We start from the raw sequence: 14,858 nt of genomic DNA on the forward strand, positions 1-14,858 counted from the left end.
TTTGCTTATTTAAAGTGAACTTTAAAAATCTTTTTTTCTTTATAGTATAACAACAATGATTCAATTGAAAAAATGCCAAAGAGGAAAATATGTTTTAGGGTTTTTAACTAAAACCTTTCAGAAAAAGAGGATGGCAATAAAAAAATGGAGTTAAAGTTTTCTTCAGTTAAGTTTTTTTTTATTGTTTCTGAAACACATGCAAGTTTGACATTTGGTAGCAGGTGATTCTCCTGAGACTAATTTAGGTTTGACAATCTTTAATAATCGTAGAAAAACAATCACACATGGAGGAGAGCAGCTGGAAGCCGACATGAATGAGCTCAATCAACTTTTTGGATATTTTATCAAAATAAAGCTTAAACACCCTGAAAAAGTTAGACATTATTTGGAAAAAAATCTGAAGCAACTGAAAGTAATTTGTTCTTTCTTTGAAATCAGTTTGATTATTTTCATGAAAACTCATCAGCAACAAACATTTTTTGGTATTCGAGGCAGAACTTCTTTGAAATAGTGCAGTTTGGCATTAAAAAATTGGAGTGTAAACTAAAGTTTTCCTTCCACAGAAACCATAACTTCAAACAGATCAAACCTTTGACAAACTTTGGAGTCTGATAGAATCAAAATATTCCAGTCAGGTTGATTAAAGCTGGTTTTCTGAACCGGTTTGTCCAGATCTCGTCTTGGCCTTCTCGATCCACTCCTGGAAATACTTCAGCTCCAGCGCCCGGGCGGAGCGCACGGACGGCGGGTCCAGGCTGGTGCTGTAGCGGAGGTCCAGGTGATGAGCGCCGTCAGGGATCATGATGGAAACCAGAGAATCTGTGATGTTATACGTCACCCCCCCAGACGACCACGGATCCAAGCCTCCATTACTGAAAACAGCAGCGGAGGCGTGTGTGAAAAGAGCAAAATTTGTAAAATGTAGTAATCCTTTTTCTTAGATCTATTGCGTAGTCTATGGATTAAGTTTGTTCTGTCAGATTCTTCACTATCTAATTTACTGTTTTTTTTTTATTTATTTTTTTAAATGCTTCATATTTTTATGGATTTTGGATTGAAATTTAATGTCAGATTTTGACCAATTTTTGCTCTTTAAACTACTTTTAATTTGCCAAATTGAGTCTGTAATAACTAGAGCTGTTAATCAATTTAATCAATTAAAAAAAAATCAATTTAAAAAAATAGCGCGTTATGATTTAATAACGCCAAATAACGATAACTGTATTCTGCTTCACCTCCGACAGTCGTTTTTAGGTGTGCATCCACACCCAGCAGCCAATCAGAATCAAGTATTCAACCGGAACATTTAAAGTGCAGAAAAACAATGTTTGTTCTCATGTCAGCATCTTTGTTTTCCTTGTGTAATACTGCAGACATAAAACTCTTTAGATTTCTGCTTCTCTTACTGTTGATGTGATGTTAACTCATTTAAACATTTCAGATAATATTTTCTCTCTGGCCTTTTTTGTTCAAAATCTGCACATTGTCATAAAAATTTACGCCGTAAAACATTGCGATTAATCACAATTAATACTGATTAGTCACAACCCAAATATGTGATCAATCAGGTCATTTTTTAAATAGATCAATACCATTGGTAAAGACAAATAATCTTAAATTCTTCCTAAACTCAAAAAATAAAATAATAAAATTTTCAAACATCTTTGTGATTTTTCTTCTTGACAGTTTTGTGGACCACCTAAATGTTTTGTTCTCATTTCTTCTCCAACAAGACAAGAGGAGAACTCTTTTGTACCATAACAGATTCAAAATGTTTTTTTTTTTACATACCAACAGTATTATCTTTTTTCTCTTATTTGTATTTAACATCTATCCCTAAAATGTTCTCTTTGTAAATCCAATAGAATCTGCTGTTTATTGCCTTACAAGTCACCTCGCACAAGTCCAAGTCGTCTGAACCAAGACATGTTTAAAGTTACTTTTCCAGAGAAAAGTCGATGTAAACACACATTTAAAGCTTTCACATCCCAAAAATACTCATATTGCTACACAAATTTTAATGACCATTTTTGGACTGTACACACGAAACCTGCAGCCATTGAAGATCTGTCTCCTCACTATCTTTGCCATATGCAACAACCTCTGACTCCCTATGGCACATGCTCGCCCACCGTTATAATGCTTAATGTTCCTAAAATAAGATCAAAATATGGAGAATTATCTTTCCCGTATGCAGCCGCAAACGACTGGAATGACCTTCAAAAGTATTACTAAAAATAAGCATCTTTGTATCAATCTGAGCTTTTAAAACCCTTTTAATGAATGTACAGAGTGCATCGTGGATGTCTGTACAGAATTATTTGTGACTGAATAGAATTCCTGATGTAAATTGTTGAACATATTCTAATGTGCTTTTATCTACCTTTGCATTTCTCCACCTCACAGGTCTTTACTGTAAATAAGAACACATTCTTAATATCTCACCTCGTTTTATAAAAACTAAATATAAAAAAGAACGCAAGTTAAACCAGGTCCAACTTTGACCAGTCAGGTGCTCAGATTTGGTAGTGATGTGTGGACGGCGTCACTTTAAATTCACAGAAACATCTGAAAATCGATCATGAAGGAGGAATTCATAATTACGGTTTGGGTCCAGCCAGAATCATCAGAATGATATGACGCCGAATCTTTCATAAATCAGAATAGAGTGTGAAAGAAAAGGTCTGGAGCCAGATTTGCATCACTTTGACATTGAGCGCCAAGACTCTTCCAACAGTAGGTAGTGAACGTGCGTCAGTAAACAGTAGCAAAAGAAGGAGAAGCCCCTCCCTGCTTCGTATAGTATAACATTGTGGGCTAAACGAGCGTTCAAAAACGCTTTTAAAAGATACTTTAGAGTTCATTTAAGTGTTCCTCTACCTCTACTAAAAAAGGACAAAGTCCTCGTTTAGTGTCCTGGAAGTGAAGTATAAACCCATAAATGTTTCTCAAGAGTCCAAAATTCACTTTTTGATGCACTATCTCCATATTATTGAGAAAAGCTGATTAAAAAACCCTTTTCTGCGTCCATCTGAGAAGTGTTGAGTACCTGAAGATGATGTTGCTATGAGAGGAAATGTCTTTGCCCCCGTAAAGCGTGCCGGCCCAGTCTTCCCGCGGCCGGATGCCGAACATGCCGTAGCATTCATCAGAAAAGGCCTGGAAGCTCCAGTCTTCGGGCTCGAACATGTCCTGCACCCCATCTGTGCACATGGGCATCACCATCTCCGTGCAGGCCTGTCATGGAGAGCACGTTCGATTAAACCCTCGTATTTCATTCATCTTTATTCAACAATCGGGGCTCCTCTCAGACCTGGTAGGTCCAGCCGAGAGCCCCGAGGCTGCTGGTCGCTGTCTGGGACGTGTTGAGACAGGAGGAGCTTCCAGTGTAGTTATAGTAGACTTTAGCTGCTTGGGAGACCCCGTGCAGCAGATCGTAGTCGGACACTTTGGAATCAAAAGTAAGATGCTTGCACACCACCTTCAAAACGAGGAAAAGCAGGTAAACTTCAGGTGAGCCTCTGAATCCATTCAAGTCCCACCCCTCTTCATCTATTATAAAGGCGTTGGCGATGGGATTTTTTAATCATGATTATGTCACTATTAGCCAAAAAAACTGTTGTTTTCTAGGACATAGTTTCTGTAGAGCGGCAGGAGTTCATTAGAAATCCACCTTTGTGGGCGGGACTGTTGGCAACGAGTAACAACCCCCCACCCCCCACTGCAGATGCAAAGTTTAAGGACATAAAACTGGAAAACAATTCCAGGATTTGTTTTTGTTTTGTTTCCAGCTGAAATTAGTACAAATGTTTATGTTGTTTAAAGTGATGAATACTTCTTTTTTTATCTTAGTGTTTTAATCTGTTTTGTTTCTTCTGATCTCCTTTTCTGAATAAAGGCATACTATATGAAAGCGAATAAACATATTATTTTAATCTTCTTCATCCAGTGAAAAGACACACATATAGCAACCATTCCAACATTCAGATTTCATTAGTGCTCTCATGTGATATTTTTTGTATTATTAATTAATTATGATTTGTAATTAATTACTCTAATTAATTGCAAATATTTTTAACCTAATAGCCTAATTTTTGTTAAAAGTTGTGACATTGTGGCACAGTAAAGTACAAAAATACAACTTAAAAGGAGGTTTTATTCAGTTTTGGTTTTCTTAACAGACTTCCAACTTTAATTTTTCACCTCAAAGTTAAGATAAAAATTAAGAACATTTAGGAAAGAAAAACAAAACAAAACAAAGACAGGTTCTTAGTGTTGTAATTTAACACATAAAAAATAGGAACACTTCAGAGCAATCCATTAATACTGACTACAAACTTCTTATTAACACTATAATGTATATGCTGATATACACTATTCTATACAAAAACAAGATAGTAAAAAATAAATTAGATTTGTGAGGCTGGGATGAAGCAGAAAAAAGAGATGAGAATCTAAGGAGGAGGAAATGAGACACGAGGAGAAATTGAACTACTAGTCGTCTACAAGTGAATCCATCAGAACAGAACTTGTGGTCCACCCAGTGTGTTTACTGCATCACAAAAGAGACTTTATTCAAAGTGCATTTTTTGTTTGCTCCTGATTCACAGTGATTTGATTTTTAAAAAACTCAAAAAATGCCCAGAGAAGATGTTAAAAACCTCATTTTCATGGGAGTGGGTCTTTGATAAGCAGCACCTTTAGATCAAAGTTGTTTACAAGGCTGGCGATTACCTCCTTTCTTGTGGCCCATAAAGTGTTTTTCCACATAAAACGTTGTGGCGCCTGATTTGCATAAGAAATTCCCCTGGAATGAACTTGAATTTATCGCTCCGATCTTGGCAGCAGAAGAAAAAAAATACCTTGCATTCATTTGAGAAGCCAAATTGATTTATAAATCTTATAAACGCCGTTTTTTTTGTTCAACTGTGACCGATTTCCTTAGAATTAATAGTGTGAATGATAAATATTTGCGTTTCAGCTCCTGTTTCATTTTCCTGTGTTGTTATGGATGCCGATTTGGCGGCGGCGGCGGCGGTCGTTTCGGCGCTTTTGTGAAGCGGACAAACTGGGCTCTGTTGTTTGGAGGGTTGGAGGGGAGCTGCACCAGCGTGGAGTTTGTTACTAAGGCTTTTGTCTCTGGAGCGGGGAGGAGTTGGTGGCCGATGGATGAGGAGGGCCACAGACACGTCCAAGCAAAGATTTATACTGTGGAAAAAACAACAAAAAAAAAAAAAACACCCCAAAAACACTGCAATAGCTCCAAAGCATCTTCTCCTTACTTTTCAGATAGGATTAGGCTTATACATTCATCTGTGCCAACAGATTTCCCTCCTCTAAGCCCTCAATACCCCGTTCTCACACTCACTCAGATAATCACATTAGCTTTGTCATTACAGAAAAAGCTCCTTTTTGCTCCCAACAGCCTAAACTGCTTAAACCACCCATAGGGGTCGCATACATTAAAGGTAAGCAGCCAAAAAAAACATAAAAACAAGAACAAAAAAAGAGCGTTTATTAACCAGGATGCACCTCAGCGTTTTCACATTAAACAAAACTCAGAGGAATTTATATAAAAGTTAACAAGCGACTTATTTATTTCACCAGCTCTTCAAGGCTAACAGAAATCTCGCGGCGCGCTGTCGTTTACGGAGGAGAGTTCTCTCAGGATACCACCTTTTCCTCCCGACAGGAACACCTCACAGATCTGACAGAGCGTGCAGCTGAAAGGAGGGTCGGTGCGAGACAAGCGAAGGAACTGAGTCTCGCTTGTTGCTGCTTATCTAAAGAATACTTTCACTCTCAAAGAAGCTGATGAATATTTATGACGCGTGTTAAAGGTTGCTGTAAACAAAAGGAAGGAGCACAACAAACACTTGTAACACAATCGGCCGAGTCGCACGTTCATTAAGGAGATGCCGGTCCTCGTCGATTTAACCACTGAAGACTATAAAAACTCATGTAAAATAGTGTTTTTAAGGTGTTCTTGTAGCTTTCTCTTTTGATGATGGAGGACATACGCGTAGAAAAAGAGTTTTTTCTTTATTCAAATCGTGAATCAGGAGCAGACAAGAAAATGCCGTTAGAAAAAGATAGTAGATGTGATGTAGAAAATCTTTGTTTTCCTCGTCTGACCTGGATAGCAATAAGCTAGCAGGAGAGCGTGTAAGCTGGTGACAGGAAGTGGGGACGGAGTTCCAATGATTCCACCCACAACTATGAGTCAAATTTCTAATGAACTTCTGCTGCTCTATAAAAACTGTCATGAAAAATAACCCGGGTTTTTGATTTGGGCTAAAAGTGATATAATCATAATTAAAAGATCTTCAAAATAGATCAAAAGATGATCAAAGTGGGGTTTCAACCCCTCAGAAAGCTGATAGGAAAGTTTTCAACCTGTAAATGTGATGCTTGAGTTTACCTGGATTGGCCATGCAGGAAGCGGCTGCAGGAAGCTGGCTTCATAGGGATAGTCCACCATGGCCAGATTCACCCACGTCTCCTGAAGCCAGCTCTTAAAGACGACGGCGTCGGTCTTAGCTTTGAGCGGCGAGCATAAACTGAACTCTTCAGACAACCACTGAAGTCCAGACGCTGGAACAGGAGAGAGAAAAAAAGACAAATTATTCGATACTTGATATACTTTGTAACACATTGAAAAAATGAGCAAATTTAATAAACAGATCTGTTTCATTTTCTTTTATTAACCTTGTTTTATTATTTAACGCCTGAACAGCATTTCTGTGATGTAGCTTAAATAATAAAGCACAAATAGTGCAACTATTAACTAGAAAAACAGTTAACTATTATGTAGTAAAAATAGTAAATAATTAGTCATATAAGAAAGTTTGGTGACTGAAGCTTTAGAATCTCCAAAACTATTGAACATTTTTGATCAGATGAGATTCATATCTTCATGTTTTTTATTGTTCTTGTAAAATCAATATGATGATCAGTGTTTATGTTTGTAACTCATAAATATTCATCATCATAGCCCAATAGAGACACTTCCTGTCAGTCTAAAATGTTTTTTAATAGTTATTTATCCCAAAAGTTGGAATCGGTGAACGTCGCTAGCTTAGCTTCGTTATCTTAGCTTAACTGAACTGTTTTTTTACGCCTTCTGCTCATTATTTCTGGAGATCCTTTCATGATATGCAGACTTCTAGTAGAGTATTTATCTGGAATAATAAGCTTGAAATCTAAAGCGCTGATCATATTCAGAATAAACAAAATGATCGGGAAACAACAGAGTTTCAATATATGTTTAGATTTAGGTATATTATATATATAATATGTTTTCCTTTCATTTTAAATGAGATACAAGGATGAAAAATATATATATTTTATTTGACATTATTTTATATAACAAAATTAATTTCTCCTCATGTCTAAAAATATTTAGATTACCTTTTTTTATCTATAAAATAACAACTGATATACATATGTAAATAATACATGTAAAACTAATTAATAAACACAAATATTTATTATCCCAAACGTAATAATTTCTCTGTTTTTGGACTCCTTAAGACTTCATTTTTTGGGGGGTTTTATTCAACTCAACTTCAAACATTCCTGTTTAAGAATTTCTATTGTGGTTTTAACTCATTTTTAAAATACTATCTGCACAATAACTCCAGCAGATTAGGTTTTATGAAACTGTAATGTTCCTTAATATGCAAAAGAGCCACATAAATATAATTTAAATGAGCATTAAGGGAGCGACAGCTGCAGGTGTGAGTCAGTTAAAAATCTGCTCCTCTTTTGATGCATTATTAAATCTTACATTAGTATCTGGATTACAGAAATATCTGATCGTTTAAGCACGTTTTTACAACAGAACATTTCCACGAATGAGATGATGTTTGGCCTCACCTGTGGAGGAGATGTTATTTATAGCCTTCCAGGAGCTGCGGATGTTTGCGGCGCAGTTTTGGCCACTTTTGGCAAAATCTTGTGTTACTATTTTGTAGAAATCTCCACACCCCACCATCCGGGGGAACTGCCATATCGGTGCAGAGGCTGCCAGAGCTCTGAAACACAAGAATCAACAGTTTACTCTGGAGGCAGATCAAATGACATGTGGATACTCAAAAGCATAAATGCTTGGTCACAACTACCCTTACGGGTGGATACGGGGAAAAACATTTGACTTTTAATTTAGCTAAAAACGTTTGATTGGTTACGCTACCCGACAACTACATTCGGGTATTTCATCCTGAGCCAGGCGGAGAGCATCCCTCCATAGGAGCCTCCGACGGAGATGACGGGGCTCTCCGGCATTTTGCTCTTCAGACTTTGAATGAGAACGGCGAAATCTGCAAGCGCTTGCTCTGAGGTCAAGTAGTTCAGGTGTTTGCTGTCCTGCAGGGAAAAAAGGGGATTGAACAAAGATTTTAAAATGTAATCATCTGTGTACATGTTTGTGTACACTCCTCTATCTTCACATACACTGTAGGAGTCTTGTCCAAATGGAAGGGACTCTCCGTAGTAACGGTGTTCTGCAAAAACCAGCATGGCGCCCAAGTCTTCGGCGATTTCCCACATGAATCCCTGAGGAGAGAGCACCAGCAGATTAAAGAGGTCTTCCATGTACAACATGACTCGACTAGCTGGGTATTTACAGTGTTGTTGCAAAACCAGGTGATGTCGCCTTCATTTCCAGTGTAGAACAAAATGGGTCCGTCAGGCTGCTGCCAGTGTTTGTCTGCCACAAGGTACCTTTGTTTGAAAGTGCCGTCCTCAAGGAATCCAAAGTGATCAATCTGCAAAAGATCAAATTGGATTTAAATGGTAAATGGCGTATACTTGTATAGCGCTTTCTACCCTTCAAGTGTACTACCGTGTAATACACTTGAAGTGTACTACCGTACATTTTGCAAAGGGTTAACTCAAGAGTTATTTATTATCTTTCATAATTTATCAAGAAAATTTTGTTTTTCATATCTTCCAAAATATTCAAAGCGTCCACGTTTGTTCATGGTTCCATAAACTTTAAAAAAAAAAAGTGCTGATGTTTGGATTTTTGGGTAATTAGCCCCAATTTGTATTAAAATCACTGGAGGCATCATTGAGGGATGCCACATTAGTTCCAGTTGGGATGATCTCTGAAATATCCTTTGATGAAGTCTGAAGGATTCTGGATTCTCCCACTTTTTCCGAGCCCATTTCCTGTGTTTTTGACAGAACAAAAGACGGGACGAAACAAGCGCTTCACAGAGAAGATGACCGCGTGAGGCCTCAGAGTCGTCCAACCCCTTAAAACAGCCCCAACGCTTCATGCAAAACAAGAAAAAGGGGGAAAAAGAGAGTTTCTGTTTTGTTTTTGCCCACTGCTGCTCTCTTCCCTACTTGGAAGATACAAAAGAGGCAGCATTTTTACCAGCCAATGACAGCAACAAGATGTGGGGCCCTCAATGTGTTCATTCAGGCCTCGACTCCTTCGCTTTTGGCAAAGCTTTCAGCCTGAGGCCACCATGAGACAGCTAAAGAACAAATTCACTTTGGCAGGACAGAATATTTGTAATCATAAACACCAAAATTTGAAAAATGAAATTGTAATTTTTGTGTAAATAAATACAAAAGAACAGCATTACTCTCCTATAAATTATAAATATTTTTTAATTGATGGTGGAAAAAAAATAACGAGTAAGAATGTTGTTTCAGAAAGATTTCAATTAGTATGCATGTGACTACAACTGGTTTCATAACATCCACACTCTAATATGTAGCGCCACCATGTGGCTACAGCAAACAACACATCCGCTACATTCAGCTTTAATGAATCTGCAGCTCTTTGCAGGTCAATGTGCATGCAGAAGCTGCAAGGAGACGGGAGCCACTGCAGCACAGCCTGCTGGGAAATGCAGGTACTTAAAGCTGAAGGATGCAGGAGGACACTTCCATTCATTGTCTGGAGACAGAGGGCAGTCAAGAGGATTTCCTGGAGGCTTTTTATGATTTTTCCTCACACAAAAAAAAAAGGTGATCGATTGATTATGCACTGCTGATTTTTCCCTTCGAGTGACACAAGGTTTTATTTGTTGTGATCATGAAAGGGAAGCATTTTTTGTTTTTTTGTTTTTTGGCGAGCAAACAGAAATGGTTGAGATGAGTCTGGGAGAGTAATGAGGCAGGAAACGGTCTGGGTCTTGTCAGCTTGATTAGACAGGATGCTGTGGGCTGGAACAGGTGTGGAGCATTGTCCTCAAATCCAAACACGGCTCAGAGCATAAACAATAATCACCGTATCTATAGTACCAGGGAAGTACGGCGGAGTACTAGGGCCAACAAAAAGGGAAAAAATGAACAAATATAGGAGACTAAATTCAGAAAATTATGAGTAAAAGTCTAACTTTTACTACAGTTGTAACAGTTTGATAAAAATGTTGCACTTTAAAACAAAAAATATTTTTTCAATAAAAGGCTAAATTTGGCTTTTAAAATGACGATCAAAAACAAAAAAAACAATCAAAGATTAGCCGTTTCATTTATTTTGCAGGACATCATGCTGCTCAAGAAACTCACTGAATCTGCCTTGGACATGTAACTTTGTTTTAAAAATGTGTTTTTTTTTTTTTTGTTTTTTAAGGCATGGGTTTTTTGCTTGGAAAATTAGGACTTTTTAACCCTTATATTGTGTTTGGGTCAAAACTGATCCAAACACAAAAATGATTAAAGCTATGAATTTATTATTTTACTTTACAAAAAAATATTTTATGACTTATTTTTCATATTTATTTATTTTATTGTTTTAAATTATTTTTTTCTAGTAAAAAATTTTAAAACCATAACTTTTTTTATTGTATTCTTGTAAAATCTTCCCTTTCCCCCCTACCAATAATTATATGTCTTTATTCTTGTAAAATGTTGGCTTTTTCTTCATAATTTTATGATTTTTTTCTCATATTTATTTTTTTATTTAAAAAAAAGTGAGTTTTATTGTGTAAAATTACCCATTTTTGAAATCATGGATGTAAAAACAAATTGATCTGTTTATTTATCAAAAATATTAATGTTGATTCTATGTCGTAGATTCACAGTAGGTCCAACATTAGATTTATACTGATGAGGAGAAAGATCTTGAATGTAGTCTTGAATGTGTTTTATAATTTTGAAGGTGAAATTTCATTCTTACTGACTTGTATTATTGATCCGCTTTATTCAGAAACTGTTCAGCGCTGAGGTCTGCAACACTTAAAGAGCCATTAGGATCCTTTTCAACAAGCACGACCCAGAATTTAGAAAAAGAAAGCACTGCTTTGTATTTATGTTATTGTTACCATTGTGATAAATAGAAAGAAACTTTTTTTTTTGCATGAATAAAACATATAGAGAAAATTGACTTTTCTTAAAAATACAAAATATTTTATAACTTTTGACAGAGGTTCAAGGGATTTCCTTTCAAAATAAAAGACACCATGTGCCACAAGGGATCATCTCAAGGCAACAAATGGAGTAAAAGTAACAGCACAAAATCATTTTCAACATTTTATTTGACCGATTGTGGTTCATTTAAATTCATAAATTTAACTGACTAAAATGAAATCGTGGAGCAATACATACTATCCTTCAGCTGATTGTAAATAAATTGAGTTTGCTTACTTTACTACTACTTACTCTTTTCTTTACAGTTACTTTTAAAAATGACAAACTTTATTTTTCTTTAGTGAACGAGTCGCAATGTTGGGCTAAAAAAAAGTCACGTGGCTCCAGACTCTCAGGCTGCAGACCCCTGATTTAACCCATTAACTTATACATACATGTATTTAGCATGAACATGAAGTGCAAAGACGTGTTTTAAGACAATAAAAAGGGATCCCAAAATGTGAGACAAAAGGTTGCAAGTGAACTGAAGTAGAAGTGAGTTGTGAGACTGAAACCAGCTTTGTGGGATATAAAAAACACCCATCTGGATGCTTAAACTGCTATAAAGACACAGAAACAGATGGAGAATGTTTGATAGTTAACAAAACGCAACACAAAACAAGAAGAGACGAATTGTCAAACCAAGTTATAACTGCATAAAAACAATCCATTGAAGTCTAAAGTGGCGTGTCCTTTTTTGTATAGCTTCTCTTGTACCCTTAGATCATTTTCCAGGACAGATGTTGGAGTCATGCTCCATGTTTTGACTAAACCAGACGATGCGTTAGGTACCACCACACGGCGCTCAAAAGCGCAATCCGAATCCCCCATGAAGTAACAATAAAAGGAGAGAACAAGAGCTGAATGGAGATCTTTCAAACCCCCCTGAGGTACAAGCGTTTCGTATTCACTGGGCCCCGGAGACCTCTTTAGGCGGACAGCCAGGACGGATGGTTGTAGATATGGCTGCAGGAGCGGCGCTGATTGTGATGGCTTTCCCTTCACTACAGGAAGCCATAGGAAAACACCTATTGTCTGCAGACTCAACACTTAAAACCTAAATGGAATTATGGGGATTTTAGATAAAGCAGCTTTTAGATAAAGCTTAACAACATAAATAATATAAATAACATAAATAAATCAGAGAAGTGGATTTTAATAGATGGATAATTTCTCATATATTCAGCTCAGTTTTGCAATTACTCAACCATTAAAAGAAAAGTGAAAGAGAATAAATTAAAGGGAAGTGAGCCAGTAAGAAAAACAATAGCAAAAAAATACATGGTAGTTTTAAAAAGCAATAAAGTGACATATTTATCTTACCTTTTGGTTAAAATAGAAGGTTTCATAGGTGATGGGAGGCTCAGATGAATAGCTCAGGTCACCCAATCTGGTGAAAAGTTGTGATTTAAGGGCAGTCACGTGCAAACACGCCAAACTTAACGTTATAAAGCAGGTAACTGTGGCCATCCTTCAGCTGCTGTCAGTCCACGAGCAAATACTCCACGGAGAGTGATCACGGTCGCATGATCTCAGCAGAATTCGCACTCAGAAGGAGTTTAAAATGTAAAAGAGGAAGTGAGATTCTTCTGTCAGCGGATCCAAGGAGGAGTTGCCTAAATTCTGAATTAGAAACGGGGCAGTCCGCGGCAGTCTGGTTTAAACTTCCTCTGGAAGGCAACAACTTTGAACAGCTGCATTCAGCTGACAGTCGGGCGATGTATACAGCAGACGCTTACTACTGTAAATATCCCGCAAAGGCTGATGGGAGATGGAGTACGCTTCGCATATTTATCAGAGAGAAGATAGAAGCAGAAATACCCGTATGTTCCTCTACACATTTTTAACCGGTTTGAACTCCGGTTCCAGATAAGTACCTTATTCAAAAATATGTAGCTAAACCACAAAACGACGGCCAATATCTACAAAAAAATATTAAATTGGTTCCTAATTGGTCAAAAATATTTTTAAAAAGATATAAACGACTCTGTATCTCAATTTAAACATAACCCACATTGTTTCTCTCCCTGCTTAAATGTTTTCAATGTGATAAACTTGCTAGCATCCCGACACAAGGTAAGTCTCGCGCTCGGACACTGTAGTCTCGCGTAATTTCAACCACTTCCGGTAACATGTTTTGAAAAAATAAGAGCCTAAAATTATTCCCCAGAAAAGTATTCAAAATAATTTTGCAAAAAAAAGTAAAAAGTTTATTATTAAAAAGCGTTTTATCAGAAGAATAATTGAGTAAAGAAAAAAAAAAAAACATGAAAATCAAGTAAAGGTCAGAATTTCTGACTTTCAGGTCAAAATAAATCAGGGAAAGAAAACACAAATCAATTTTCTAATTACAATTTTATTTAGATATTTAAATATTTTTTGGTATAACTAAATAAAAATTAACATCCTATTGTTTACTGTCCTTTTGGGAGTAAAGCTTTCACTGACATACAGAATTAAAAAACAGTTTTGTTTTTTTTAAACATGCCCAGATATTGTGCAAATTGGGCAAAACAAATGCCAATATTTAAGGCTTCACATATTTGCAATAACACCAATAAAGTGTTTTATCTTTTTTTTCGTGTGTAAAGTGAATGTTGTTTCAGCACACCATTTTTAGTTTTCTGTCTGTTTATAATATCTCTCCATATTTCAAAATGTTGGTGTTTTTGCAGGTATTCTGATTCATTCATGCAGCTGCTAAAGATGAGCAATACAATGCTTGAAGTAAAGTTTCGATGCATCTCAGTAATACATCCCTAAAAGTTTTAGAAGAAAATAAATAGTCAAAAAGTAACCCCAAAAAATTTCATAATTCAATAAAAAACTTTTTTGTCATAATAAACTCTAATAAAATGCTTTAAAAACACAAAAAACTTCATTTCAAAGCAGAGTGTAAAGTAAATAATAATAAATATATTATTATATGTTCTTTTTGTTCAGTCTATTTCATCATTTAATGCTCATTTTATATAATCAGAAGGTACTTTATTGATGCATTTAAATTAGAAATTTAAATTTATTCACTTTATTATGAGCAGTTTTTGGCTTCATAGGAGTAAGAATATCAGATGCAGGCCTAAATTGTAAATCTACTGAAGGTAAAATGCATAGAACAGAATAAAACTTTATTGATCCCACTGAGAGGAAACGGTCTAGTATGGTGATAGAAAATTGCCGTTGAGTAAAATTTGTTGCAAAAAGTAAAATATGAGAAGCAAGTATATAGAACTGAGTAAAGGTTACATAAATAATTTTGCTCAATTACAGTCAGAATGCTACTTAAATATAACATTAGTTGGGTATTGTTGAATTAATTATTAATTCCAATTAATAAATTGTTAATTCAAAATAAAATACATATCTTTAACAGTAATTTCTGTAGACAAATCATTTATTTAATTTTCATACAAATTAGCATTTGTATTATATCTTGTATCATAAGATATTGCAAGAAATCTGATATTACCGAAGCAACAACACATGAC

The 14,858-nt window shown here is 36.0% G+C and overlaps 1 protein-coding gene across 1 annotated transcript; it reads right to left on the minus strand.

The window, feature by feature from the left end:
* On the minus strand, positions 1-13,923 carry LOC112149982 (prolylcarboxypeptidase (angiotensinase C)). Its single transcript, XM_024278013.2, has 9 exons — positions 12,694-13,923; positions 8,628-8,768; positions 8,455-8,556; positions 8,195-8,367; positions 7,879-8,036; positions 6,422-6,594; positions 3,314-3,481; positions 3,050-3,237; positions 1-872 (listed from the first exon to the last, which is right to left on the minus strand). The coding sequence occupies exons 1-9, from the start codon at positions 12,838-12,840 to the stop codon at positions 641-643; spliced, it is 1,482 nt and encodes a 493-aa protein (XP_024133781.1). The 5' UTR covers positions 12,841-13,923; the 3' UTR covers positions 1-640.
* Positions 13,924-14,858: the final 935 nt, after the last annotated feature.

This window comes from Oryzias melastigma, linkage group LG13, assembly GCF_002922805.2.
Source record: "Oryzias melastigma strain HK-1 linkage group LG13, ASM292280v2, whole genome shotgun sequence".
In the NCBI taxonomy this organism is placed as follows: Eukaryota; Metazoa; Chordata; class Actinopteri; order Beloniformes; family Adrianichthyidae; genus Oryzias; species Oryzias melastigma.